This window comes from Poecile atricapillus, chromosome 12, assembly GCF_030490865.1.
Source record: "Poecile atricapillus isolate bPoeAtr1 chromosome 12, bPoeAtr1.hap1, whole genome shotgun sequence".
Classification (NCBI taxonomy): domain Eukaryota; kingdom Metazoa; phylum Chordata; class Aves; order Passeriformes; family Paridae; genus Poecile; species Poecile atricapillus.
Genome location: NC_081260.1, coordinates 10240460 through 10268092, shown reverse-complemented (window position 1 = coordinate 10268092; position 27633 = coordinate 10240460). Strand labels below are relative to the sequence as shown.

Here is a 27633-nt window from a genome sequence, read left to right as displayed (position 1 = left end):
GATGATTTACTGCCTGGGTTTGTAATTTGACTGCCCATACTCCATGCATTTGTAGGGTTTTTAGTTTGGGAATTGCAGAAGCCTTCCAGGAGTTCATAGCAATTGTCACAGGCTAAAATGAGACTTAAAACTTCTGTGAGAATGCCTGGTTCTTGATTTTTCTTCCGATCAGTAAGAGATCATATAGGTACCTGTGCTACAAGGATGGATAGATAGGGATGCAAGTGAGTCTATATGTCTATATGCTAATACTCAAGAAGGTTTTGAAGAACTAGATATCATCTGTTACAATGTCTTTTTTTTTTGCGCCCCACATGAAAATACAGTCAGCACTAAAGCAGCCATAGCAAAAAAAATTGTCTAGTGTGAAATGGCTGGGGGAAGATTAGGAAGAGGAATACTTTTTAGTCCAGGTTTACAGTTTTCTTTGGGCTTTTTGTGTTCATTCCTATTTCTGGTTTCAAACTGTTTCATTGGAACACAGATAACCTGTGTTTGGTGTCAGTTATAAAAGTTTGTTTCACGTGACTGGAAATTAATAAATTATAATTTTATCAATTTTTCCTAAAATATTACTCTTCATGAGTGATTTTGTCTTTATTAAAAATACTCAAACATCAGTATTTCCCATGAAAGAGGAGAATTTTGCCAATTGTGGCTTAACAAAGTTTTTAGTAGTAAGTTCTTCCCACTCATGACAAAATGCTCATGTATCCCTCCTTTAATGTGACTGGGGGGACTAGAATGCTGGAATAGTGCTGGCTTGATACTTGTGGCTTTGTACTGATGAAGGGGTGACCAAGTCATGGGGTCATTCACTTTTTGTTCTCTCCCTGACAGTGGATGGAGGGATTGCTACCTGTGTGTGCATCCATGTTACTGATGCTGCTTCAGTCACAAGCAGTTTCAAGAAAAGACCTTGAATACATATTGTTTCCTTGGGGATTTATTGCATTTGCAACATCACACCTCTGATCCTACTACTTACAGAATATGATTATCAGCCATTGGGACTGAATATTTAAACATGGTCACTATGTAGTGTTTCTCTTCCCATCACTGATTCTCTTTCTTTTTTTTTTTTTTTTTGTTCATCATTAAAGATCTCTCTCCAGTCTGCTTAGGTTTTGTGGATGTCTTCTATGTGACATTTTACCTGTATTCATTGTTCCAGTGTGAGTTCTGTCTACTTCTCAGTCTTGCTGACAGACATGTTGATAGATTTTTACAAACTGAATTTCTATACAAAATGCATTTTCTTCATTTTCCTGAGGAAGATAAAAATTCTGTGGTTTTTTCTAGTCATCAGGCAATCTGTGGGTGCTTCATATTGTTTCTGCACCCCTGACCCCCCTGTTAGCCTTGTGTACTCCAGGAAACCAAAAAAAATCACATGAAAACGTTTAGGTTTTGCCATCATGTTGCCTAGATGAGAACTGCTGAGAAGTAGTATGTCACTGCACATTAGAGACTCTGTGATATAGAAAACATCAAATGGTATTTTTACCTGGACAGTTTAAATATTTTTTGTTTGGTTTTGTTGGTTCCAGCACACCGTATGGTCTCAGTTTGTTACACTACTGTGCAGGAGATGCACATGTTTTAAACCATGTAATTTATTACTAAAGAAATAAGATTTGTTTAGTGTGGTTTTTTTTAATGTAGATTTTGGGAACAGTAAGCATTAAAACTTGAATTTTATCTTTCAGTTTCAGAATAGGGAATAGGGAATTGTTGTAGTGTTTGTACCCTGATGTGTTAATTGGTGAGAGATGTGGTTTAAATAGCCAGGGTACTTCTTTGTCTTCTCTCCCCTGCAAATATTAGCTGCCATTGTGAACAAGAGCATTGTTTTGGTAAAGGGGAAACATTTAATAGCATAATTTTATGCCAGTGCTTGAGGGTTGTAAATATAGCAGTCCAACAAATACTTGGAGATTTCTTGAGCTGGAAATTGCTGCATGTATTGCTCCAAGATTGTACCTTGTATGTAAAGTGAAATGCTTGATGATGTAAAGTGAATTGCTTGATGAGCACATTGTTTTCTTCAGACTTACTGGAGGACATGAAAATATTTTGGTATCTGCTTCTTGAAATAGTGTTGGACAGTTGTCTTTTTCTCTGCAAATTTTTTTCCCCCTTATATTTAAATTAAGGGTATTGATTCTTAGGGAAGTCAGGTTGTTGATATTGTTAAAATTCTCAGTTTATATTATGCAGTGCTTAACTGCAATTGAAACAACTTTAATTTTCTCTATTAAATGTTCTTTTGGGGGGCTTTAGGGGACTGTAATTGCCTTTCTAAAATGTGTATATTCAGGCTTTAATGCAGAATTAAATACAGAAATACTGTAATGTAAAGAATGATTAAACTTTCCTTGCTGCAGAATGTATCTTGGTAGTCTGTACTCATTATACAATTATTTCACTTGCAAGGAAGATATGTGTATTTGTATATGATACAGAGAATCCTGAGGACGTTTTGTTAGGCCTGAAAGGGTAAGGTATCCTTTGTGCGTTGAATTTTTTTGTAGTCATAAAATGCCAGAATTATTTCCTTAATTATGTCCTAAGTGTTAAGAGTTTTATGCATTTGTTTGCAAGAAAGCTGTGTGAATAAGAGTTTTGATGGAGTATTATTTTTATGCATCGCTACAAGAGTGAAAAGGCTTATTTAGAGCTTGTCACTGGTGGTATGTTTACTGTGTGTAAATTCAGTACTAATATTTGATATCTGAATTTTAACTTGCTGTGCTTTCTTGTTTTTATTAATATACATGGATGTTAATTGGAGTTAATTGCCTTGGAGACCTATGCAGAGTTCTGTAAATTGAATGATATTTCTGGGTCTTGCAAAAGCTTTTTTTTCATTTCTCAGATGGTGTTTGTGTGCTGTGATTTTCTTTTGCTGTTGAACAGCTGTGTCTTTGCCATTCTTGTGCTTTAGTCTTTCAGCTACCCCAGCTGTGTCCTTAGACCTTTCCTTACCACCTAAGTTAAGTTCAGGAGGAGCTAATTACTGCTTGTTTGGGGCTGTCATCCATCTTCTCTGACCTTTTTAAAGGTTTGGTGCTGCTGTCTGGCTCCCTCTCTGCTGGGTTGCTGCTCTTACCTTTGTTCCTTCCCTGCAGCTAAGACTTGCACAAGCGGAATTTTACTACTTTGTGGCCTAGCAGGTCTATCTTGCTATGATCAGCTGCAAGAAGTGCATGCATACCTTCCTGGTGTTTTTTTCCTTCTGCCGTGATTTCATAGTGTGCTGTGTATTATACTAGCATTTGCAGTTCTAGGATAGTTTTTGCACTTAGCATATGAAGTCTTAAGTTAATTCACATAGTAATAAAATTTATATTCTGTAATTAATTTTTTGGCAGGCATCTGTTTCACAGTAATGAATTGGTAGCAGTTCCTAAAATGTCTGTTGACTATAGAATTGTAGGAAAGCTGGCATTTAAAATGTTTCTCATAACTGTAAGAAGTGGGCAGCTTTGTCTTAACCCATCTTTTCTCTGAAAAACTTAAAAAATTTACAACTGAAATCTATCTAAATTTTAAAAACCAGTACATTGTTTTTCTCTTGATCTCTGAATTTAAAGTTACTTTCCCTTAATCTCAAAAACATCCTGAAATAAAAAAAACATATACTAAAGATAGTCATGGTGTTTCTTAAAAAAACCCACAAAAAACCCAAACACAAAATCTGCCAAAGAAAAGCCCAATTTGACATTGTGTTATTTATTATCACTATTGTCTGCAACACTTAACATCAGTTGAAAACTGTGGCTCTCATTGTAGGTTCGTTTTAGGTTGCTTGTGAGACTAAATTTGTAGCATTTAATGATCTAGGATTTTCATACCCTGGGGCAAGATTATAGTAAGTGGAGGTCAAGCTGAAAAACCACCAGACCTGATTTACACTTGGATAAAAATGTTCTTGTCTAACAATTAGATTGTTAGATGATATTACCTCTTCTTAACTTGTGCTGGAAATTGTTTTATATTGTTTCACGACCAAGGCAGTCAGATGGCAAGACAGCATCCTCTGAATGGAATATTAGTCTTGCCTTTGACGTTTATGGAATTGCAGAGGATCCAGGTATATGTATCAATGGCCCCTGGCATGTGTATTGTGGAGTACAGGAAACTTACTCCAAGCAGAATGTGATTTTAATATATAAAGTCTTCTTAATGTGATATCCATGTGAAAGCAACAGTCAATGATGCTGAAATAGGGAGAAAAAGAAAAATCTTGTAAAGACCTAACTTTTGATTGTTGACATTTGAATCTTCCCAGATATACCTGCTAAGTGTGTTTCAATAAGGTTTATGCAGTTACTTCTCCAGACCAGTTGATTGACTAGTAACCGATGTTTTGACACTTGTGTAATAGATCATGATCAAAACAACGAAAGTTTTTTAATATATATTAGGTGAGCAATTAAACCGTACTCTGAAACATTAACAGTGATTACATTTAGTTAATGAGAGCAAACTAAAGGAAAGATGGTAAATACATTTCAGTCAGAGCATTGTGTTACTGTAACTAAACATTACATGCAGCTACTTTGTCAGGTGATACTAACTTCCAGTGGCATGCCTGTATAGAAATTCCATTTGAGTTGAAACAAGATACTATACTTGTAATCCTGATTAGTGGTACAACAGCATGAGAATTCTATACTGCTGATTTATTGCCAGAGCAATTCTAAACAGCAAGTGACTTTTTGAGTAAGAACACAAAGTTGGCAGTTTGCATTAGTAAAGAGATTACTATAATGTAGTAGTAGAAGCAGTTCATTGTTCATCCAGTGTTCTTTTGAAATTGGTGCCTGAGGCATTAAGTGATGACTTGAAAAAAATTTGCTTCTTCATGATACTGAAGCATACTAGGTTATTTTCTGTGTAAAGGTATTTGAACATGCATGAATCCTAATCCAGTTACCTAATTTTAAATTTCTTCCCTTTTTCCATAATGTATAGCCCACCCTGTGATGATGAACTGCATGCAATTAAGTAATTTTTGTAAGCAAATAATGGATTCAGGAGCTGTGAACTTAGTGTAATTAGTAAATGATTTTGCAGAATCTTAACTTGGTTAAAAAGTTTTTATTTGCCATTAGGTGTTAAGATTTGTTGTAACAATTCTGAGCAGTGATCACAGAATTGTGTTAAAAGTAGCTAGAGAACCGAATCTGTTAGACATGAGTGAGAACAGAGTCTGCTTGGTTCAACACAGGAGTAATAAATAATTATATAATTGATGGCTAACTAATTATGTCAAAGAAACACTACTCTTGAGTAGGTATCTAGGAGAACTGAATAACTTAATATGAGGGATTCAACAAGATTAAAATTCTATTTCAGAAAATTAAATATGTGTTTAGAGAAAATATATTGACTTACTTCAGCATTGCATCTGCACAACATAAAATGGACTAGAAAGATCAAAGCACTCTGAAAGAGGTATTGCCTATTTTAATAATCCCTTTTCTGTCCACCTGTTCAAAATACTTGGAATTTAATTTACTGAGAAATGTCAGAGAATGAGAATTGAAAAACTCTACATGTAACAGTATGTTGTGTTCTCAGTTGCTGAGCTACCTGTTTCTGATTTGAGTGTTGGGAGGTGGGGGGCTGGTGTTTGGTACAAAACAGAGAAACCTATGCTAGGAGTAGGAATGCAGATAATTGCAAAACTAAAACAGTTGTTGGAGAAGACATAGTGAGAGATACAGCACTTGCATTCTGGCTGTTCTTGTTTTAATAATTAGAGGTGATTGCAAACTGATAAGGCAAATATTATCATGAATTGAAAACCACAAGAAGATGATACAGTTCCGATAATAAATTAAAAGCTGAAACTATGGTGAATAAAGTACCTTTCCATGCAATTGTTGGACAACTATAGATTTGTTAGTTGTCCTTTCATGGCTTTCTCTGTGGCAGTTGACATTTCCATCCCTCTGTCAGAGGTTACCTCCTATGCTATGAAAGTCAGCAGGATGGGATTTGTCAGCTCTTCAGTATTCTATGTTTGCAAATTCAGAATATTAGCTTTAATTGTCATTGCAAATGAGTTGCCATTAATAGATCTGACTGTACACCAGATCATACAAAATGGTTTCTTTAGTTTTTTTGAGTTGGGTTGGTGGGTTTTTTGTTCTTTCTTTTCATCTCCAGTGGAATAATAATTATCAATCTTGTAAAGCTCCCCCCCCCGCAAGTTCTCCAACCCCCCCACAGCATCCTGCTAAGAGTCCTGGAAATGGTTGGTCATCAGTAACTGTATCAGAATTTGCCCTACAACATCATGGGTATGAAACTTCTGTACAAGTTACACTGTAGCTGACGTAAATTCAGTCAACTCAGCAATGTAACCTTATTTTATCTTTTGTACATACTTACCAACTAACTTCTAGCAGGCAGAAATGGTTTTTGGGATGCCCTATAGTGAAGGAGCGACTAAGCTATGATGGCTAAGAAAGGATGTTCTTTTTGTGTGTGACATCAGGTAAAGACAATAGCTGGATTTCTTGCCTTATGCCCAAGATGGCATTTTTGTCTCAGCTGGAAGGAAGTAAAAAGAAAGCAGTATTTAGCATGCAAGCCTTGTTCCATGTGCTGGAGGTGAGGGGATTAGTACGTCCAGGTGCTGGAAAAATGCAGTGGGTTTCCCGAATCTCTGAGAGCATGGGGCAGTTGGGAATTCAGCTCACTGGTGCTATGGGTACACCCTGTTCCAGAATGCCTCTCTTGGAGTGGGGGAAGGGGGAGGAATCATAGCACATGTAGCTTGTTTAAGAGACATCTGGCACTACTGCTCTTTTTTTTTTTTTTCTTTAAGAAAATACAGGAAAAAGGCTGAAAATAAGTACCTTATCTCAACAGCTTCTACTATGTTGTTGGGCTTGTAAGTCTGATAGTTGTAGTTTTAATATTTTCATTGTATTGAATATGGCTCAAATAAAGTATTTTCTACAAATTTTGATATTTGCATAATGTCATCAGTAAATTTTCAACATAATATAGATTTAGCTGTATCCTCTTGAAAGAGGAGGGAGATACTAGCTTTATTTATGTGATAAACTTTACTCAAGAGCAAATGTGTAGAGGGGTACGGCTTTATGGATATTTTTTTTTCTTTTGAGATTAAATGAAAAAACCAAAGGTTTAATTTTTGGTTGATTTAACAAGCTCTATTTGTATATTTTAGGTCTGTGTAGAATGGATGTTTCTGCATAAAGAATAGTCCTCCACAGTAATAGTGGCACTTATAACAGAAGATAACTTCAAAAGGACAAGTCTCACTAACCTTTTCTTCAGAATATTTTGCACACATCAAGACTCCCTTGATATTTGTCAGCTTACTTAGTAAAATGAGATTGGTCTCTAAAAAACCTGGCTTTGATACTCTTTTTCATGTTAGCTTTCATAAAGCAGGCCTGGTTTGGTAGAGCACTCTCAGTTGGCTTAATTTTTTACCTGCCACAAGTAAGCAATTACAGAGTTTAAAAAACTGATTGATTTAAATAATGCCAATATTTTTGCCATGTTCTCTTAAGACATATGCAATTGGCCAGGCTGCTTTCCTCTGGATGTTCAGTGAATGTTCATAATTAACTCTTAAGTCTCCATACGTGAGGTTTCGGTGCCACTCATCTCTCCCACAAAATTTTTTTAAGAGCACTCTGTTTTAGGATGAATAAAGAAAAAAGAGAGAGTTGTGTTTAGACTTAGTGATGATATATAATTTTTTCATCCAGTCATTAATTAATTAATGAGTTATGCAGGTTCTTCATTGTGAATATATTCAGTTCTCTAAAGGTATGGGGGAAAGCCACGCACATGACAACTGCTGTTTCATATAAAATTAGTATTCAGTACTGCAACTCTCCAAACAAATCAATTGGGCTTTTAGCCCAAATGTTATGAGGGAGAACAAGAACAAAATATTGGGTATTAAAAATGTTTAAGTTGTGACTGAGGATGTATGGAGCACAGATGTTCTGAGGTTGGCAGAGTTGCTGAGATAAGTGTTTAATGAAATATAACAAGGTTTTTATCTTTATTTCTTCTCTTTTGGAAGTGAAGCCAACTTTCGCATACATGTGTAGTTTGCTTGAATTTTATTTTGTAAGGATGATTATTTAGGTTGATTGTTCAAAGAGTCGTAATCTGCTTATGAAAGGCCTAGGTTTTAGCTGTCATACTGCTTGGTTTGGATGTGGTACAATGTTTATTTACCTATTCTTAAATATTCCTTTTTGTTTATGATGGCATAGATTTTCTTTTGGGCCAGGGAGGAGGGATGGACACGAATGGTGAGGTGTTGGCAGTCTTTGGAGCTGCACTTATTCAGTGAGTTTTCCAGTGTTGCTGCGAGACTGTGGGTGCAGCGGTGATGGAGCGGGTGGGTGGGAGAGCACCTAGGGCTGGGTGCAGAGCAGCTGCGGCCCTGCAGGTGGCCTAGGAGAATTCTAGGCAGTGATGCTCTTGCTGTAGCCCAGGCCCAGTAGAAAAAAAGCTGGGCTGGCTTGACAGAAAACAGCAGGATGATATTAAATGAAGTATCCTCCCACACTTTTTCTGTTGGTTTGGTTTTTTAAAAATTATTTTAAATGTCCAGGTAAGACTACCACCATTTGGCTTGTGTCTATATTATTTTCTGTTTATTTCTGTGGTGAATTTAGTCTCTTTTAGTTACTGTCTGGAGCCAGTTCAAACATTTTTGTAAAGTGTGAAGCTTCAGCTAATAAACTGGTGAATCTCAGCTGACCAAAGATAGAACAGAGTTGGTCTCCTTTTTCCTTCTGATCATGGAAGGCTTGGGATCACCATGCAGGGGAGTACAGGGGTTTCTGCAAAGGGCTATCTAAAGTGTGCTGTGACCTGGGCTGATACAAGTTGACTGGGAGATGTGCTTGAGAGATTTTACTTTCCAGTCTTCAGTAATTTTTTTTTACAGGGTTTTCCCTTATTTCAGCCATCTAATACTGAATTGTATTAGAATAGCAGCTCAAGCTATTGCAGTATGCACTTGTATAGTCCTTCCTCCAGAATTTGTCATCAAATGTAGTTGTTCTTTAAAATGCCCAAAATTTTGGGCACTTAACCCCTAGTGACCTGCACTTTTCTAGCGGGAAAATCTGTATGGTAGGAGGGTAAACAGTGGGACTCTGCTAAAGTGAGGCAACTTTCAGGCTCGCATTGATCAGTGGCAGAACAAAAAATAGAGCTTGCTAGATGGGGGATGCATTGTCAGTTGGAAAACCCTGCCTCCAGCCTGTGTATTGAAGTAATTCGTTGCTGTTGGCTGTACGTTTGAACAATGCTAATTCTGCTCAAGGATTTGCTGTGGAGCATGTTACCTGCTTGCTATGGACTGTGCATGTCTTCATCCCTAGCTTTTACAAGAGCAAAGATTTTGAGGGGATGTGCAAAGTGCATTTTTGAAAAATCAGTATATAAAGAGGCATATTGTTCTATTCTGTAGTTTAGTTTGAAAATTTATGGTATTTAGGCTGCTGGAGGTTGTGTTTGCCTAGTATCATAAATGAACAACTACTTCTACTTTGACTTAGGTAGGCATATGTGGCTTTTTCCCCACTTCCCCCCCCCCCCCCCCCCCCCATTTATTTATTTCTTTAAAGTCTTGGTCATTATCTGACTTGGCTTTTATTCTTCCTAAGAGCCTCATTTTCCACGCAGTCAGACTGCAACATCTGGAAGCAATTTCTTCTTTGGCAAGGAAAGATGTGACAAGCACAATGAGGTGTAACTTCTACTTTTGTTATCTTGCCTTTGCGTTTTTTAAGAGATCCAAACCCAAACAGTTTTAAAGATATATGGGAATATCAGGTGCATTTTAGTAAAGCTTGATAGTGTTGTTGGGCAGAATCATTAGAGAGTAACACAGGTATCTTCCCCTTTAATAAGCATAATAGTTGCATTTATTTTACAGTCCAGTAGTCTTTCAGGTATTGTAATGCATGTATTGAGTGTTTTTACTGGACAGTGTGAATTACTAGTTGCCACTGTAAAAATCTCATAGGATTCAAGCAGTAGTAGTGTATTTATGTTTCAAAATAGCATATAGCTTCATTAAAGATATTGATGTTATTAATGGTACTTTAATGAGCAATCCTATGACTGTGAAGCACTCACTGTAGAAAGCTCTTTTCCTCCTGTAATAGTTGTTCCACATATTTAATAAAACTAGCAAAAATCAAAAAATACTTTTAATGAGAGGAGGATTATTTGGTGGTGTAATTGAGATTGACAGACTTATTACGTTGGTACAAAGGTCCTTGTATATTATTCACATTTCAAAAAGTCTCTAAAATTGGGATATAACCTTCACTTTGAGTTTTAGCCTGACTTCTTTCATATGCCATTTAAATTAATTTTTTCTTTCATTCTTCCTTCTCCCCCCTCAATAAAGCCTGTTTAGGATTTTGCTTTCACTGCATTAAACCATGAAAACAAATTTTACTTTGTGTTGACCAGTGTGTGCATTACCTCTGGAGGCCTATGTTTTCCACATGCTTGACTGTTTCCTGGCTGGCTCTCAGGTTCTGGGGGTCCTCAGCTGCTCTCAGCTGGGCTTCTGGCTGAGGGCTGGTGAGAAGTGAATGGTTCTCTAGGTGCGTGTGCTGTCTGCTGTATAATGGAGGAAATGTATGTGGAAAAGGAGTAGGGAGGATACTTTGAAGAGGCAGGTGAGACTGGGCAGGTGCCTGATGAATTTAGAGACAGAAGATGCTGTCATAGGCGATATGTGTCCCTGGCATGGTGTTTGTGTGTGGGGCTTCTCCCCCCTTGGCAGGTGTGTAAGTGGGAGCTGGTGAGCGACTGGGACCTCAGTGCCTGCTTAGCCCCACAGAGCTGCAGAAACAGCAGGAACCTTGCATTGCCTCCAGATTGCCACGTAGGTATATGAGTTCCTGTGTCGCAGCAGAGCTCTGCCCGCTGGTGGTGATGCTCTGACCTTGGCAAAGCTCCTCAGTGGCTCTGTTGTGAAGGTAGGTTTCAGCTGCACGTGCTGCATCCAGTGACTTGTGTGGCTGCAGGAGAAATTGATTCAGTTGGCTGATCCAATGGAGGGCTAATCATGGGAGACGGAAATGGTTTTGGTTTTATAATTTGCTTGCTGCTGGGTTGCCTGAGTGCCAGAAGGAGCAGAAGCTTTCCTGTGTTTAGAGAGAGGAAAGGAAAACCTACTGCTTTCAGTGACAGCCCACGGTGTTGGAAAAGCATTTTCTGAGATGGCTCTTTCTCACTTATTCATCAGACTTATTGTATGAACTAAAGAGCAAATGTTATAAAAAATGAATAAAGAGCAGGCCAGGGGAAAAAATGGTAGTAGTGGCATAAAATCAACAACCATCACAACATGGCTTTTTTTAAAAAAAAAATTTTTGTTTTGATGGTGGTTTTTGTTTGTTTGTTTGTTTTTTAAAACAAAAGATTCCTGTTTTGAAAGATGGATAGATGTGTAGTCCCAAGTTGTGTGGATGGGATGTAACAATTGGAAGTTCAGGGAAAAAAAAGTGAAGAAAGAGACTGAAAAGATAAGAGCTGTGTGAATTCAGTCATCTAGGTTCTTGGCATGTTACCTGTTCAGTGGCATTGGCACAGTGGACTGGTCCTGTGTATAATGACTGCATCTCTCTTTGTGAGCAAGGAAGTATGTAGATTGATGGTCTCTAGTTCAGGCCTTTCTGTAAAGGAATTACAAGTCTCATTTGTTAAGCAAACAGCACAAAAATAACCACACAGATAAAGATATTAATTGCATTATTGTTTTGTTTAGTCTTGTTTGCACTATCTTAACATGATCAAAGCTGCTGATACGGTTATAGCTATATATTAAAGTACAGTTACATTACAGAATTATACTTCAAGTATGTTTTCTGTATTTTACTCAAATTGCAGAATTGCTTTAAAGCTTGTTGGCAGCTGAAATATTAGGTTGTATACTATTAGTAGAAATAACACACTCTTTGAGGTCTGTAGTGAATGTCATGCAATTTCTCAAAATCTTGCTTAAAATCCACTTACAGAAATAAAAGCAAAAGGAGTATGAAGAAGCAGATTTGTCTGTTTTTTTGTTGTTTTGTTTTGTTTTTTATTCCTGAATAACCAAACATCATTTTATCAAACAAAAGGTTAAGCACATTCTAGTTTTTCTGAAAAAGTGGTTAGAGGTATAATGTAGCTGATACTGCCTTTCTCTTCTAAAATAGTTAAGGGAAAATACTGGACGTATTTCTGATCCTTATTTAAATTCTATATGGTTAGTATTTTAACTGTTGCTGCTGCATAATTGGTCCTGAAGCATCACTCATTCATGGATAGGTAAATAATTCAGAGATGAACTTCAGCCATACTCTTCAGCATCACAGTTTGAGAAATTGTAATTTCCTGAATTAAGTGAGGTCCTTGATTTTACAGGTGATTAATTGAATTACAGGGGGGGGAAAAAATACATCTCTGAACAGCCTATACTGCATTACCCAAATCTTTGTCCTGGCCATGTAGCCATTTTTTAAACTTTGCATCTCTGCCTTCCCAAAAAAATGGTAACTGTTTTACTGATTTGCATTATAAAACTTCCAGGTGATAGATGCCAAGGATCCAACAGCAACCAAAATAAACAGCCTGTGTAGGGAATGCTTCCCAACCAAAACCCATCTGAAACCTCACAGTGAGCTTGACCAGTAACACTGGAGTTACTGCATTTACACAAGTATACAAAACACAAACGTTTGAGACAATTTTTGTGATTCTTTATAGTGTGTGTATATATATATACATAATTAGGTATATTCTTAGAGCAGACGCTGCTCACTGAATTGCATTAGTGTATCTATGCATGTAATAGGAATTGTGGGAGCATAGGTAGCCCTCAGCAACTGCTGATGACAGCGTATGTGTTATTGTGTGAATTGTGCTGGTGAATTCTATCAACTTTTGGCAGAGTCAACATTTGGCCAGTATATTTGAGTTTATCACAACCATACCTAAATATTCATGTAATAGGGATAAATAGCCTTTAAGATAAAAATCTGTTTCTCAATGAATATGCGTTTGGAGTCTTGATAGAGTTTTGTGCTTGCTGCTTGCTTCTATCAGTCAAATTCTTTGAAGCAGAAACCCCTCCTACATTTATAGTTGGAAGCATTATGTATGATTACTGTTGCTGTACTGCTCCTGTTGTTTCCAGTAGGTTTTTTAGTTCATTAATATTTTGTTAGTGAAATTTTAAATAGCAAGCTACAATAATACATTATTTCTGCTCTTAAAATGTTCTTTGAAATTCTTCTGCTTGTTTTGAAAGCTAAATACCGAGATCAGTTATAGTACAGCAGCTGTATGCATTTCTGTCTTTGTAAGAGTCATTGGAATAAAACATGTATCTGCCTTTATTTCACAAAAGATGAAGAAATCCTCTGGTGTCTTAACAATCTAAATACAAATCTAAAGTGCATGGGCTACAATATTATTGCAATTTTAGCAATCTGTTATAAAGTTTATGGCAGAGAAATAACTAGGTCAACCTCTGGATGACCTGTCTTTTGGAGTTTCTTCAGTTAGCTTTAGGCTAGAGCTCCACCTTGTGATCCTTCAGCAGGATACATTTTCTTTTTATAGTTAATAATTTAATTATGATTTCACAAAGTTGAATGCCTTTTAAAGTTTTCACAGGCTTGAGAGATTTCAGTATCTGCTTGGGAAAATTAAAGTTGGAAGTCTGTGAACATGCCAAAAAAGAAACTTGAGCTGATTTTTATGATACCGTTTAGTTTAGAGTTAACTTCCTAGAGTTCTTAAAATAAGCTGTTCATTAGAACACATTTAATAGATAAGGTCAACTTGCACTGTTTGGAATGACATCTGCAAAAATTTACCTTCTTTCTTTTCAGATTTCACTGTGGTATATGAACCTGATAGATTTAAAAAGTTTTGGTAGGAAAATCATCCATATGAGTGTCCTTTCGTATTGGCTTCCTGAACAGCATGTTTTGAATGAGTCATTCAGTGTGGGCATGAAGAAGACATGGCTGGCAGTAGTCTTGAATTTCCAGAAGGTGATGAGATGAAGGGTCATTGGGGAATGACCAATGTCGCTCTTTTCCCATGCCAGAACAAGAGAACATGACAAAAAGTTGGAAAGTGATGAATTCAAGGCAAAGAATTTTTACAGTACGAATAGTGTAGAATTTATATAGTATTTAAAGCCTTTTCATAGTATGGAATTTGGCTGTGGGAGTTCTTGGATGGAAGATAGTCTACTATTTGGAAATATTAATGGAAAAAATAAAGGTGTTTTGAAGTTTTTGGGACAACCTCTGGCCAGCAAAATCCATGGATTATTTCTGGATGCTAGGAAGGTATTCAGGGAAACTTGGCTATAAAGGAAATAACATTCTTCCTTGGGCAGCTTCTCTTGGCCACTGCCAGAGAGCTTACTGGACTGAGTTGACCCTGTTGGCTGAGCATCAAAAAACCTTCACTCTAGACGTGTATAAATCTTGTAAAATTATTCTTTACTAGGACAAATGCAAGTGGTTTTTTGGTCATTTCTGGAAATGAAGCTTCACACCTGGTGTCAAATTTGCACCAAATTGGTGTAAAAGGCAGACAGCTTTTGTTAGTGATTTATTTGGCTTGTTTGATGTACAGAACAAGTACTCTAATAATTTGCCCATTCTTTTTCATGGTTCTGGGTTTTTTTTCTTTAATTTCTATGGTTGTAATAATTTTCGGAGATTTTTGCAAAATTCGGTAGGATAGTATGTTTGGGTTTCATATAAGAAGCCAATTTGCATGTAAGGATCCTGATTGTCACTTCAGTAGATGTCTTGCCTCTTAACATTGAAAAAGGTAAACTAGAAAGAGTCAAATACCAACACATTGATAGACAGGTTGAACTTGAAACTGGGCAGTGTGATTTTTGATGTTTGCATCTCTGCTTTGCACTGGCACTGAATCACAAGCATACCTCAAAAATAACTTGTACAGTTTTATCTTCTTCATTTTTCTTTTTTTTTTTTCCCCCCTCCCTGTACAGCTGAGCAGGTGCCAGCCTGATGACCAAGGCATTAAAGTGTGTTTCTTTTTTCCAAGTTTGAATTGCTTATTGGAATCAAAGAAAATGTTAAGAAATAAATAAATACAAAATACATTAAAAAATTCCAAAGTGTGTAGAGCTTTCTGATATGTTAGCTTCTGAGCATGGCATTTCACAGACAGCCTGGATGGTGTAATAGCATCTTGCCACCAAAGAAGAGAATTTTACCCTTCCCTCTCCTGCTGGTGGCTGTGCAGTCTTGTGTTTTCTGTGCCTTGACTCTGGATATGTGCTGTTGAACCAGTTTAACACGAGAATCTGGGGGAAAAATACTTGAGTTGTATTTTGCCCATTTTAGTGGGGACTTGGTTGATGCTGAATTGGCAGAGCCTACAAAGGTGAATGACTGGGTAGGGGCTGTTACTGTGCCTGGGACCATGGGTTGCTACGGGGAGTGTAAATGGCGTGCACGGGTTGTGTGCCCATGTGGTGCCTTTAGAGAAGGGAGGAATGCAGTAGCAGAGGGTACTGCCATTCTGCAGCAGGGTTTTTATTTCAGAAGCTTTTTGTCTTCTGCTGTGTTTTGGATGGAACATGCTTTAGGAGTTGTGGACTGTCTTGAAATTAATCATCTTGAACCTCCTTGCTTTTGCCACTATTTATTTCCACTTTGGTTCTCTGCTTTAATGTAATTATGTGAAATGTGAAGAAAGAGAGAATGTAATAAGTACAGGGTTTATGGTTTCTCTCATCTCTCTAAATCCTGGAAGCTACAGTGGCCCCTAGCATTTGGAATAAGCATGTGCAGGAGAAAACCTGTCCAGCCTCTCTGCCACATGCTTGGTTGAAATGCAGTTTCGAGCAGAGCTACCAGACTTTGAGCAACATGTGCTTAGCATGCCAAAATTAAATATTTCCCTCAAATACCTAATCACTCCAGAAAGCTGTATAGTCAGCAGACTGACTCTGACAATTTTCCTTCTTGGTATGCTATCTTCAAAATACTTGAACATCATGCTTTCTTAATTTCACTGTGTAAAAGTTACCCTGGGGAGCCAAGTGACATAGAAAACTTCAGCCCAGATGGCAAAAACTTGCTTTTGAAGTATCCAGGGTGATTTTTTTCCCCCTTAAGAATAGGAAAAATAAGACAAAACTCTAAATTTATTATAATGAACAGTATTATGATGAAGTTTAAAAAGGGTAGTTCACAATCTTTAGTTTTCTTGCTAAAACAGTTGTGTTTTCAATGTTTGCCTTTATACTATGTGGTTAGTATTATCTTCCTTGATACTCCTAAGAGCCTTGACAAATGTTTCAAATGTTAAACCTGTTGTAAGCCTGGTTTATCAGCTCTGGAAGACATGGAGTTGTGAAGCATCTGATTATAAGAGTTTATTGTAAGAGCTTATATTTATGGGAAATTACATGGAAGTTGGCAAGTTGGAGATACAAATTTGCTATATATAATATTTTAAAATATACACATGTTGTCCTTCAAGTTCAACATCAAGTCTGGTTTTGTTTGGTCAACTAGAATTACCCTAGTGTTACCCATTCTGGGCTCTACTATGTTATGTTATGAAAACCATTGCAGTTTGCTCATCCTATTCAGAAAATGTGTGTGGTGGGGTTTTGATTTTTTTAAAATTATTTTTTGTTGTTTTTGGAGGTTTTTTGCTTCGGTTTTTATTTACTTGTTTGGGTTTTTTGTTATATTTTGTTTGGTTGGGTTTTTTTACAGTGTTTCTGTATTATTGTTTTACTGCAATGCTCTTACCATTTGTGGAGTCACTTTGTGGTAGCATCATGAGAGGACTCAAAATCTTTAAACAGGAGAAAGCTTGGTTGGAAACAGGATGATGGGATATACATTTTCTGCTTCCAACTGTTTTATCCTTCCATATGTAGAATAATTTTCACTGTGTATTTTGATCTATTTTATTCTAGAAGTCTGCTACAAAGGAAGAAAAAAAAGTAAGCTTACACTTCAGACTGCTTTTTGAATATCTTTCTAATACAGTGGTGTTCCAGAAGATGATAAAGAAATGATAGCAGCTCCAGAAATACCAACTGATTTTACTCTCCTTCAGTAAGTACTTTAAAAATTTGTAGTTCTGTTTGTAAATGTATGGTCTCTTTTTTGTGTTGTGGTTTACTTTCTCTTGGAAACAAGGAAACATAATAAAGGACAGTGTTCTGTATTTTTTTTCTATTGAGATTGATAAAAGCATTGTTTTAATTTTTTCTTGAGTATTAATTCAGGAGTAACTTAATTAAGTTTTTAAAATATTTTTTAAAATCTGATTTTAAATAAAGTAGTTGAAAAATTTGCCCTTACCTGGGGCAGGTCACTTAATATTTTAAATATGTAATGCCAAATGCTTTAGTTAAGGCCAAAGTAATGGCTTCCCACAGGCATCGGTTCCTTGGTGTTTTTGACATAATTTTACTAAGCCTTTTGTCTTCCCACAATTTTTAAGAAACAGATATTTAAGTTTCCAAGATTTAGAATTAGGTACAGATTACGCTTTTGGATAGAGGAGTAAAGTATTTTAAGCAGACCAAAAGAATCCAGTTCATCCCCTTTTTTTGTTAAGGGATTGGCACAAATACATTTCTCTAGACCGTTGAAATGGATTAACTTGGGTATGAAGTCTAAAAAGATGCAAAGGTGCAGTTTTGTATCAATGAGTTCATTTGTGTGGGTGTTTGTTTTTTTCCAGTGAGAAATAAAAGATTGGAAATAAATTGGAAGATGGTTTAATATAAAATAATGTTTTTACAACTGTTTATAATGGTTTTCTACTCTGTTGTTGCAGTTTATTGCTTAGTGAAATGCTTGGAATTTGTATTTAGTTCTTTCCTGTGAAAATAAGAACAGATAGGAATCTTTATAGAGGAAATTTTTTCCACCTTTTTTCTTTCTTTCATTCTTCCCCTCCAATGCCCTGGGTTGCAGGCTTTTCCAGTCTATATCAGCTTATATAGTCAGCAAAGCCAGACACAGCAGAATCCATGTCAAAAGGCAGCAACTCCTTTCAGACACTTGCAGTCGTGAGAGACTAAGTTTCTAGAGTGTGTCAGAAGGTTATAAATAAATCCATAGGAATGAGTCTCCCGTGCCTCCGGTCATATTTCTGATTGTTTTGTTAATTGAATCAGGAACTTTGTATCAGAAATTTGTGATAGCAGCTTAAAATTCATTGTACTGCATCTGTGTGTTAAAATGAGCTCTTGTAGCATCATTTAACTTAATTTCTACAGGAAATGTAGAAATAGAGACTACTACACAAGCCAAGCATTCTCTATTAGTAATTCAGGTCATTTCACACACCTTCCTATCGATGTTGCCAATTAAGGATTTGTGTGTCAATGCAGCATATTTTAATATGTAGGAAATCAAACAAATGAGTTTGTGTATTTAGTGTTTTTACTTTATAAACCTAAACAGAACTACAGCGTATCATTTTGATGAGGAAACCTCACCAAAACTTCTTCTCTGTACCTTTCAACATAAGCAAACCTCTTAATTTCTTCTTAAGTTTCTAACAGCATGAAGAAATTTGTTAAGACACTTTGGTTGTCAGGGAAAGTGATGCTTTTGGGTTGTTTTTTTTTGCTGTTGGGTTTTTTCTCCTCCTCATTTTGTTTAAGGATTTGTGACCAATATTTAAAACTCTTTGGTTTTTGAGATGTTTTCATGTTTATCACATGTCAAAGCGTGGTTCCCAGCCTGCTGCTATTTTCTACCTACCCTCAGATCTTTTAATTTTCCTGGATGGCTTCCTTCTCAGGTACATTGTTTGGAGGAGACAGGATAGGCTGCGAGTGTGGGGATATGCTCTGTTCCTCAACAGCAGGCTTGGGAAAAGTTTTACTGTTGGTGTTGACTTACTGGACTGAGAGCATACTGTGATTTTTTATAGCATATTTAAGAATATTTCTGATGAAATGTGTGAATGGTTTGTCTTTTTTTCTTTGCAGGGAGTCTGAAACACACTTCTCTTCTGATACAGACTTTGAGGATATTGAAGGCAAAAACCAAAAACAAGGCAAAGGCAAAGTATGTTCTATCTGTAGGGATACTGAAACATTTCTACAGTTACGAATTGAAGAGTTTAGCACTTGCTTTGAAGTTGAATGAGCAAGGAATATTTTCTGAAAATGCAAGTGTTCTGTGAAGAGAGTTCGTATTTGTAATTGCATGGAAATGCTTCGTCTTGACTGTTTCTGTGATATTTCCTTACTGCTCTGAAGGCACAAGGGAGGTAGGGCAGGAAAGGATAAGCTTTGATTTGATCAGTCTCTTAGCATATTTTCCATCCTATTCATCATGGATTAATATATTATACTTAATAAATTATATTATACATATACTTAAATATGTATATTAGTATATTATACATATACTTAAATTTATCACGTATTCTATGTCTTTTAGTTTAAAAAGTGAACAGAACAATAATTCAGTTAAAAGTGCTTTTTTTAACAGGTTGCAGACAGGAGGTTACAGTAGTGGGGTGGGAGGTCTAAACCTGGTTCCCAGCCCTTCTTTTCCCTTCCTTGGAGAGTTTTCCTCCCCATGTGCCTCTCACAGGCTTCAGAGCCACCATGTGTGGCTCCTTCCCTGCTGTACGCTGCCTGGACTGTGACCCTTCACTGGACACCCCACGAGCCTGTACTCTAGTGCAGAGTACCTGCTTGTTGAGAGGTGGTGATAGATTTTATACAATGGTCATGTAATTTGTACTTAATGTTTTTCTTTCTTCTTTGTGTAAGTCATACTTCATTTGGGAAATCAAATACAAAAATGCCTGTCTGCTCTTCCTCACCCCCCCCCCCCCCCATTTGTCAATGTATATTCAAATGAAAGAACAAAAGGCTAATGAATGGCAGAGGAGATTTGGTGATGTGTTAAGGGAATCACCTTAGCTGTTTTAAAGGAAATACGTATAATCTGTTTTACGATTTAAATACATGAAAGATCTGTGTTATACACACTAATCACATTTTTAGTTGCTAAAAGATTTTAAATGAGGTAAGGAGAAACCTGGTCATTGTATCACTCAGGATCTTCTGAATTTATATATATATATATTGTACACACATATACATACACATAGATACATATAAAACATTTAAAAAATATGGTTGCTGAAAATCAAGGGTCTTGTCTATATTTGTCATGGTATGGATAGTGATTTTTTTTTTTTTTTTTAATACTTCATAATAATTAAGTAAAACCTCGTGTGTGTGTGATTGCAGACCTGTAAAAAAGGAAAAAAAGGACCAGCAGAGAAGGGAAAAAGTGGTAACGGAGGAGGGAAACCTGGTGGTCCGAATCGGATGAATGGACATCACCAACAGAATGGTGTGGAAAACATGATGCTCTTTGAAGTAGTTAAAATGGGCAAGAGTGCTATGCAGGTAAGACCTGGGATAGCTCTATGACTTGGATATAGGTACAATTTAAGTAGAGCAATATTTTCTTCTACATGCAATTTAATCAAATGAAATCTAAAGTAATTGTTTTCCTTCAATTTGCTGTTTTAGTTGTGTATAAGTATCAAAATAAAGTGGTTTTGCTTTGTTGGTCTTTGCATTTGAATGAATTGATACTTAATTTCTGAATGTTATTCATTAATAATCACATATGAAACAAAAAAATTCATACTACGATTCAAAGTAAGTTTTTAGTATCCTGAATGAAGAAAGGTTGTTTTAGATTACATAACTTTAACATCCTTTTTGTGTGGCAGTCCTTCTTCTATGGTGGTTTAGACTTATTGTTGTCATAGACCTTACTGGACTTTATTATTGTCATAGACCTTAACATGAATCAGTAGTTTTTACATGCATCCAGAGCTTAGATTATCTGAAAATAGATAGTTGCTTCTCTCATCCAAAGTAAAATCACTAGCTGCAACTTAGAGGTTCCTCTTTAAATTTCCTGACCCAAATTCTAGCCAATTGAAGTGTAGTAATATATTCTGGCCAAGTCAACTTAAGGGAAATTTAACTCTTTCAAGTATCATTAGGCACCCTCCCCACTGCATTTACTAACAGGATTGAAATAAGACTAATAAGAAATACATCACTGTTTTTGTTGTTTTTTATTTTAAAATTCAGTGAGTCACCCAGTCAAGATAGGGTTAAAGTGTAATAAGTGTAAGCCTATCAGCCACGAAGCTTTCCTGCTGACTCACTCATGTGACTCCTGGCAGTGTGGAAGAAAAACTGTCTTTGGGACCAGAAATCTAGCATTTGCAGCTCCTATAATACATATGCAGGAAGCTGGGTTGCTGTACGATTCTCTCAAGGTTTGCAGGCACCTGCAAGGCACCTTACAGCTGGGAACAAAAACAAATTACTTGGATGTATTTGCACAGAGAAATTGTTTGTTTTGTTCTATTTCAAAGCAGATGCAAAAACATACTTCTCTAACTGTTGCTCCATGTGCAACTTGTTCAGCCAGTTATCAGTAATTGTATCTTCATGACATTTTAGCTGTTTAAAATGATATACCATCAAAATATTTTGCTTTCTAAGGGCAAAATTGAGCTTTGCCAGGTCTGATTACTCTGTTAAACTGGGAAATTGATACCTGAATCTTTGTCAATTTTTTAAAATTAAAAAGAAAAGAATTCAAATAATTTTTAAACTAAAGTCCATTTCAGTCAGAGTACAAAATTTTTTTCCATGGCCCTTGGTGTTCGCTTATCTGGAAAAATTTTGGTAATAATTTTAAATTAACTATTTTACTTTAATTTCTGTTCTGTACTTCTGAATTAGTTGGCAAGGTGGTGTTAAGTCATAGGTTGGACTTGATGACCTCAAAGGTCTTTTCCAACCTAATCCATTCTGTGATTCTGTGAATTAATGTCTGTTCCCTGGCAAAAAGAGGTGGTTCATTCACAGAGACAAAATGTTTTAAGAAACAAGTATTTTGCTGGAGCTTCTTTAAATTTAATAGATTTTGAAAACAAGGCTGCCTAGTTGAAATATTTATTACATTCCTATAATTCTTAGTTCTTGCATGGTGATATTCTTTAGAAGCCAATTTGTTTTCTCCATATTTCATTCTTCCCTTCAGGCCAGTCCACTCAGGTCTAGTTCATAGGTTCTGTTCCTACTGGAAAGACCATGACAGTTTCACTTTGAGTTTTTCATTCTTTTTGTTGTACTGACAAAAGTTGTGCATCACACTACAAACAATCTGAGATTCAAGGAAGAGGCATTTAGCCGTTCAGAAGTTTTCCTTGATGGCAGTATGTTTTCTTTTTCCTCACAGCGATATTGCCTGTGAGAGTAAGCACTGAGAATACAGATCAGAAGCTTCGGAGATACTGCATAGTCCAGCTGTCATTTGAAATTCTGAATTATTCCATCATTTAGGGAAGGGTACTAACATACTAAAAAAAGTTAAACCTGAGAACTTGATACTAAAGTGAATCATTTGTACCTGTATTAATAAAATTATTTGAGTCTGTGCTTTTATGACCTTGACAGTAGATGGTTTTCACTCTACAAATGGATGGTTAAAACATAATTGCATGTAAATTTTGTTTTGTCAAAATGATTATCACAGGTTTAATAGCTTCACATTAAGGTCATTTAATAAAACGTGCTTGTTCCTATTTGCCTTACTGACTACAGAGTAATTAATATCTGTGGAGTGTAGACCAGTGCCGCTCATCCTGTTATGGCAAATGTGGATGAAGCAAAGTTCATCAAAGGGGCAGATTTTTTTAAGGAGTATAGGGAGTTGTAGCTGTTAGAAATAAATGCACAGATAGTATCTCCAGAGAAGTGTCAGTGGTTTGGCAGAGCAGGGGGAGGGCGTAAATAAAAAACCTGATTCTGTAAAATACCCCAATTATTTTTGCATTCTTCCTTCAAAAACGTTAATGTAGGAGTATATGGTATTCCTGTGCTTTATGTTTAGGTGTCAGTTTTGTACTGGTATATGTTTATAGAATAAAATGAGTTCTTGAGAACATATGCAATAAAAGATCATTTAAACATTTAGTTATGTAGTAATCAAAAAAGAGGGTGGAAATTACTTAAAGGGATGAAGAAGAATCACTTACTGGAAAGCAGTTAAGTAACCATGTCTTCAATTTATGAAAACTGAGCAGTTGCTTTTTATTTGTTTTCTTTCAGTCTGTAGTGGATGACTGGATAGAGTCATACAAACATGACCGAGATATAGCACTTCTTGATCTCATTAATTTCTTTATTCAGTGTTCAGGCTGCAAAGGTAAGATACTGAAATGGTTACTCATCCATTTAAGTAATATTCTAGTATGATTCTCAATCTCTGCTTTCATGCTACTGAGCCTGTAAGACTGCTTCATGCCCAGAGCTAGTTTACATTATCAGGTTTTTGGAGTTAAACAAGTATTTCTGAAGGTGGGAGTAGGAGGTTTAGAAACCTTACACCGTAGTTTAAAGTGTTGATGAAGCCTTTTATATTTACAGCAGATAGAAATCAGTACTGGTACTTAACACATGCTTCCTCTTCCTCTGTTCCTGCTATTATTTCAGAAATCTTGTGTCCCATCACTGATAGTTCAACCTGTTCAGTCTTGGAATCCTAATTTTGATATACCTATTTTTTATCATGGATTAAGATTGCTTCATAGCTTTAGCTTCAAAAGATATTATGGACAACTTTATGGTAGCCTGTCTACAGTAAGATTGTGTTTCCATATATATTTTTTTCCTTCATTTTCTGGTTTTTCTTTCCTCATTTCCATGTCCTCCATTCTTTTATCTCATATCTCCTCTTAAAGAGAAGGTAACTTGCCTTGCAGTGTCACTATGCTTGATAGACGAGGACTGGATGTAATTTGTTCTGCTTAAGTGTTTCTCTGTCCTGATCAACTTTAAACATGTGTAAATCTCCAGAAAGTTTACAGTGTTCCTCAGAGGTTATCTGCACTTTCAAGAATAGGGACCTTTTGATTTTTGTTGCAAGATAAAGCTGCAGGATCTTTTAATGCTTTCTTTTTTTTTAATGATCCTTGTCATGAATTTTGCAACAAACTTCAGGGGATCTAACAATTTGAGGCCAAGACAAATAGAAATTGCATGAAAGCAGTATGTTTATTACAGTGCAAAAGATAATAAGTAGCAATAGAGCTGTTCAAAATTGTCTTGCACCATTTAGAATCTTGAGTGCCAAAAGGTCACTTCAGATGGTACAATGCTTACTGATACAGAGGTCTGGCACAAGTATCTTTGACTTTGAATATGAGTTAATGAGTAAGTTCCAGATGTGTGTGTATACATGGACACAAACACACTACTTAAGAAGAACAATAATAAACCCCACATAAATAAATGGGGCTAAGTACTTGTTACACGTGGATGCTAGAAGATAAAAAGTGAAATTTGTCAATAATGTGTGTAATCAGTAGATTAGGTGAAAATGGGTTATTTTGACATTGTAGCAGGAGGCATGTCTTCTGCCATCTACAGTATTCATATTAGCAGCGCTAATGACCTAATATCTAAATTGTAGGAGTTGTTACAGCAGAGATGTTCCGACATATGCAGAATTCTGAAATAATCCGAAAAATGACTGAAGAATTTGATGAGGTAATTTAACGAAGTGCTGATTATGTATTAATTTTTATTTTCTTTGTACCTGTCCTAATCTTGCTGGATCACATTGCTAGATACTTATTTCAAGAATAATTAGTTACAAAAATTAATAAAAATGATGAATTATGAATGAAAATATTAAACTCTACTTCCTAGTCTTACAAGTTCAGTGAAATAAGAAAGTTCTGTGTGTATGCAACTTACTAATGGGTTAAGAAATCAATATTGACTTTCAGTTTTTGAATAGTGGGAACTCCTACTATGGTGGTGCTATGGGGGATGCATCCCTATATTGCTGTTTATATAAGGCCTTAAATTGTCTCTTAAAGTGGTCACTACATTTATTTCTTTGCACTCATTAATCTACAAATTGTGGGGGCCTGTTCTGGTTTAGGGCAAATTTGGGAGAAAACCTCCAAATGGGGTTCCTCCAGAAAGCAAATTTAAGTGGCCCCATCCCAAGCTGGTTTGGGAAAAAGTATTTCCTTAGAGAAAAGTGGAAAAAAAACCTGTTTGTTTAACAGAATTTGATTAATATTAAACAATAAAACCTCTTGCTGTTTGATGAGATGGCAAATCCAGAAAAGTCCTTGTTGTGGGGTGTAGCTTGGCTCGCTCAGTCTCTTATCAGTCCCTCCGGCATGGTGTCCCACACCAGTGGGCCACAGGCGTGAGCACCCGGGGTTTGTCTGGGTTTTCAGTCCAGAGCAGGTTTGAACAGATCGAAGAAAAAAGGGGAAAAAAACCCCAAAACAGGCCAGGGAACTTCTCTGTCTCAGCTAGCTGAAACAGCAGAGGAGAGCTCTGTCCTGCTGTGTGTCCATCGTGCAGACAGCACAGCCCAGAGCAGCGTGCGGGGCAGTGAGCGCTGTTTCAGAACACAAACTGCGCGCTGCTGCTTCCCCACTTCGCTCTCAGAGCCAGTCTTAAAAGTGCAGAACTTAATATGTAACAAACAGAACAGACCACTGGGGATGCAAGCATCATAAAGTCACCCCAGGACAGAGCCTAGATTTGATTGTTCTCCAGTTGAAGGCTAATGCTATTCCTTTCATGAGGATTACAGGTTTTTTTGCCCTTAAATTGTCACTTTCTGTCCACAGAGTGTTGGGGTAAATGAGATGTATTGGGTTTTTTCTTTTGGTGGGTGGTGGGGTTATTTTGGTTTTGTTTGCTGTAGTTTTTATTTTGTTTTGGGGTTTTTTTTGTTGGTTTCATTTGGCTTTCATTTGGTTTTGGTTTTCCCAGGTTTAAGTGGTGTTCCTTTCATCCTGTGTTCCAGAGAATGTAAATGCAGCTTTAAAACCTCCTTCTCAAATTTGTCTAGTACAGAAACAATTCCTTCCACTGCCACCCCTCCAATAATTAAAAAAATCCGTAACTTTAACCGAGGAGAAAATGTAGTAGTATTATCTTTAAAAGGATTTTAGCATTCCTTAAAACAACCTCAATGCATAAATGGATTTGATTACTCTAAGGCAATATTGTGTGATATTTATAAAGACACACCTGGGACTGTTGGTACATCAGTTTTTTTATCACTATGTCATGCTCACTTTTTCTTGTAACAGAATTTTAATGAGCAGCTCCCAGATTTCTAATCCCTTTTCATGGATACTTTCTTTATTTTTCAACCTCTTAAAGAAACTGTTCATAGAGGCACTGACATGAATGATTCTTTTTTTCTCCCTGTCATTTTGCCATTATTTGTAAAGGCTCCCATACCAGGAGAGGACTCACATTTGTTATATTCAAGGTGTTGTAGTAGGTAATTTTATGGCTTCAGAAGGTTTCACTCTTAAGATGCGTTTCCCTGTAAACTTCATTATGATCTCAACCTGTTCCTAAACTTGAAATCTTACTGTTCATGTGATGGTTCTAGTGTAACAAAGTAGATTTGCAAGGCAAATTTTATTTATTTATTTATTTTCATCAAACAAAAAAGATAAACTAGTAGTTAGAATGTTGTCTTTGTGTTATTATAACAAGCCTCAACTGCAAAATATATTCACATTTATGGAATCATATTCTTCTGATGTATCATTTTTAAGGCCTCTGAGATTTTGGCTTTAAAGTTGCACCCATCTCTTCTTAATCTTTATTTAATGAAATAACTTTTAAGATGTTTGAAACAATTTTCTGTTTCCTTTTCTGTGTTTTAATAGGATAGTGGAGATTATCCACTAACTATGGCTGGCCCCCAGTGGAAAAAGTTCAAATCCAGTTTTTGTGAGTTCATTGGAGTACTCGTCCGACAATGTCAATATAGCATCATATATGATGAATATATGATGGATACTGTCATTTCACTGCTTACGGGGCTGTCAGACTCACAAGTCAGAGCGTTTCGGCACACTAGCACACTGGCAGGTCAGTGAATTACATTTATTTGGGTATTGCTTACATTTAATGTTTTGTGTTGCACAGGACAAAATTACTCTGGTTAAACTTCTTGATATTCAGCATTCAGCTTGTGTTTTATTGTGTGGTACAGTTTTTATCTAATGCAACTTGCTTTGGGACAGCTTTTTATCTTGGATTTTTGTTAATGAGAAACAGCACTATTTTAGAGCATTCTTTGCTATCTGTCTGGTACTTAATTCTTATTACCTTTAGAAAAGTAAATAGAAGCTTTTCAATTGATTTACTAGTTTGTCTTTGGTCATAAATAAGGCTGTAAGTGTCTTAATCTCAAATGTAGTTGAACCTCTTCATACTCTGCATTAAGTCAAACGGAAGCTTTAGTTTACATTGGATAGAATTTTTACTACAAACTTAAATTGTGCTACGTATTAAAGCCATGGCGCTTTGTAAAGTTGCATTTCCAGTCTTTCCATTAGAAATTATTTAAAAGAATTTTTTCATCAGTAATACAGTCTCTAAATTTATGTTTTATGTAGCTGACATTTTCACATAATGTTTTCCCAGTGTGTTAAATTGTGAAGAAA

General features: G+C 36.3%; 1 protein-coding gene across 6 annotated transcripts in view; it reads left to right on the top strand.

Annotated features, from left to right (window-relative positions):
* Window positions 1-27633, top strand: part of STAG2 (STAG2 cohesin complex component) — a 76841-nt gene that overhangs the window by 19015 nt on the left and 30193 nt on the right. For 4 of the 6 annotated variants that reach the window (XM_058847511.1, XM_058847507.1, XM_058847508.1 and 1 more), the window contains exons 2-7: window positions 17024-17165; window positions 19061-19139; window positions 20342-20503; window positions 23240-23336; window positions 24603-24679; window positions 26851-27055. In XM_058847511.1, the coding sequence (XP_058703494.1) occupies window positions 17122-17165; window positions 19061-19139; window positions 20342-20503; window positions 23240-23336; window positions 24603-24679; window positions 26851-27055 (664 nt within the window). In that variant the 5' untranslated portion in view covers window positions 17024-17121. Of the gene's footprint in view, window positions 1-17023; window positions 17166-19060; window positions 19140-19168; window positions 19345-20341; window positions 20504-23239; window positions 23337-24602; window positions 24680-26850; window positions 27056-27633 lie in introns of those variants that run through there. The other 2 variants (XM_058847509.1, XM_058847512.1) reach the window with 2 other exon arrangements.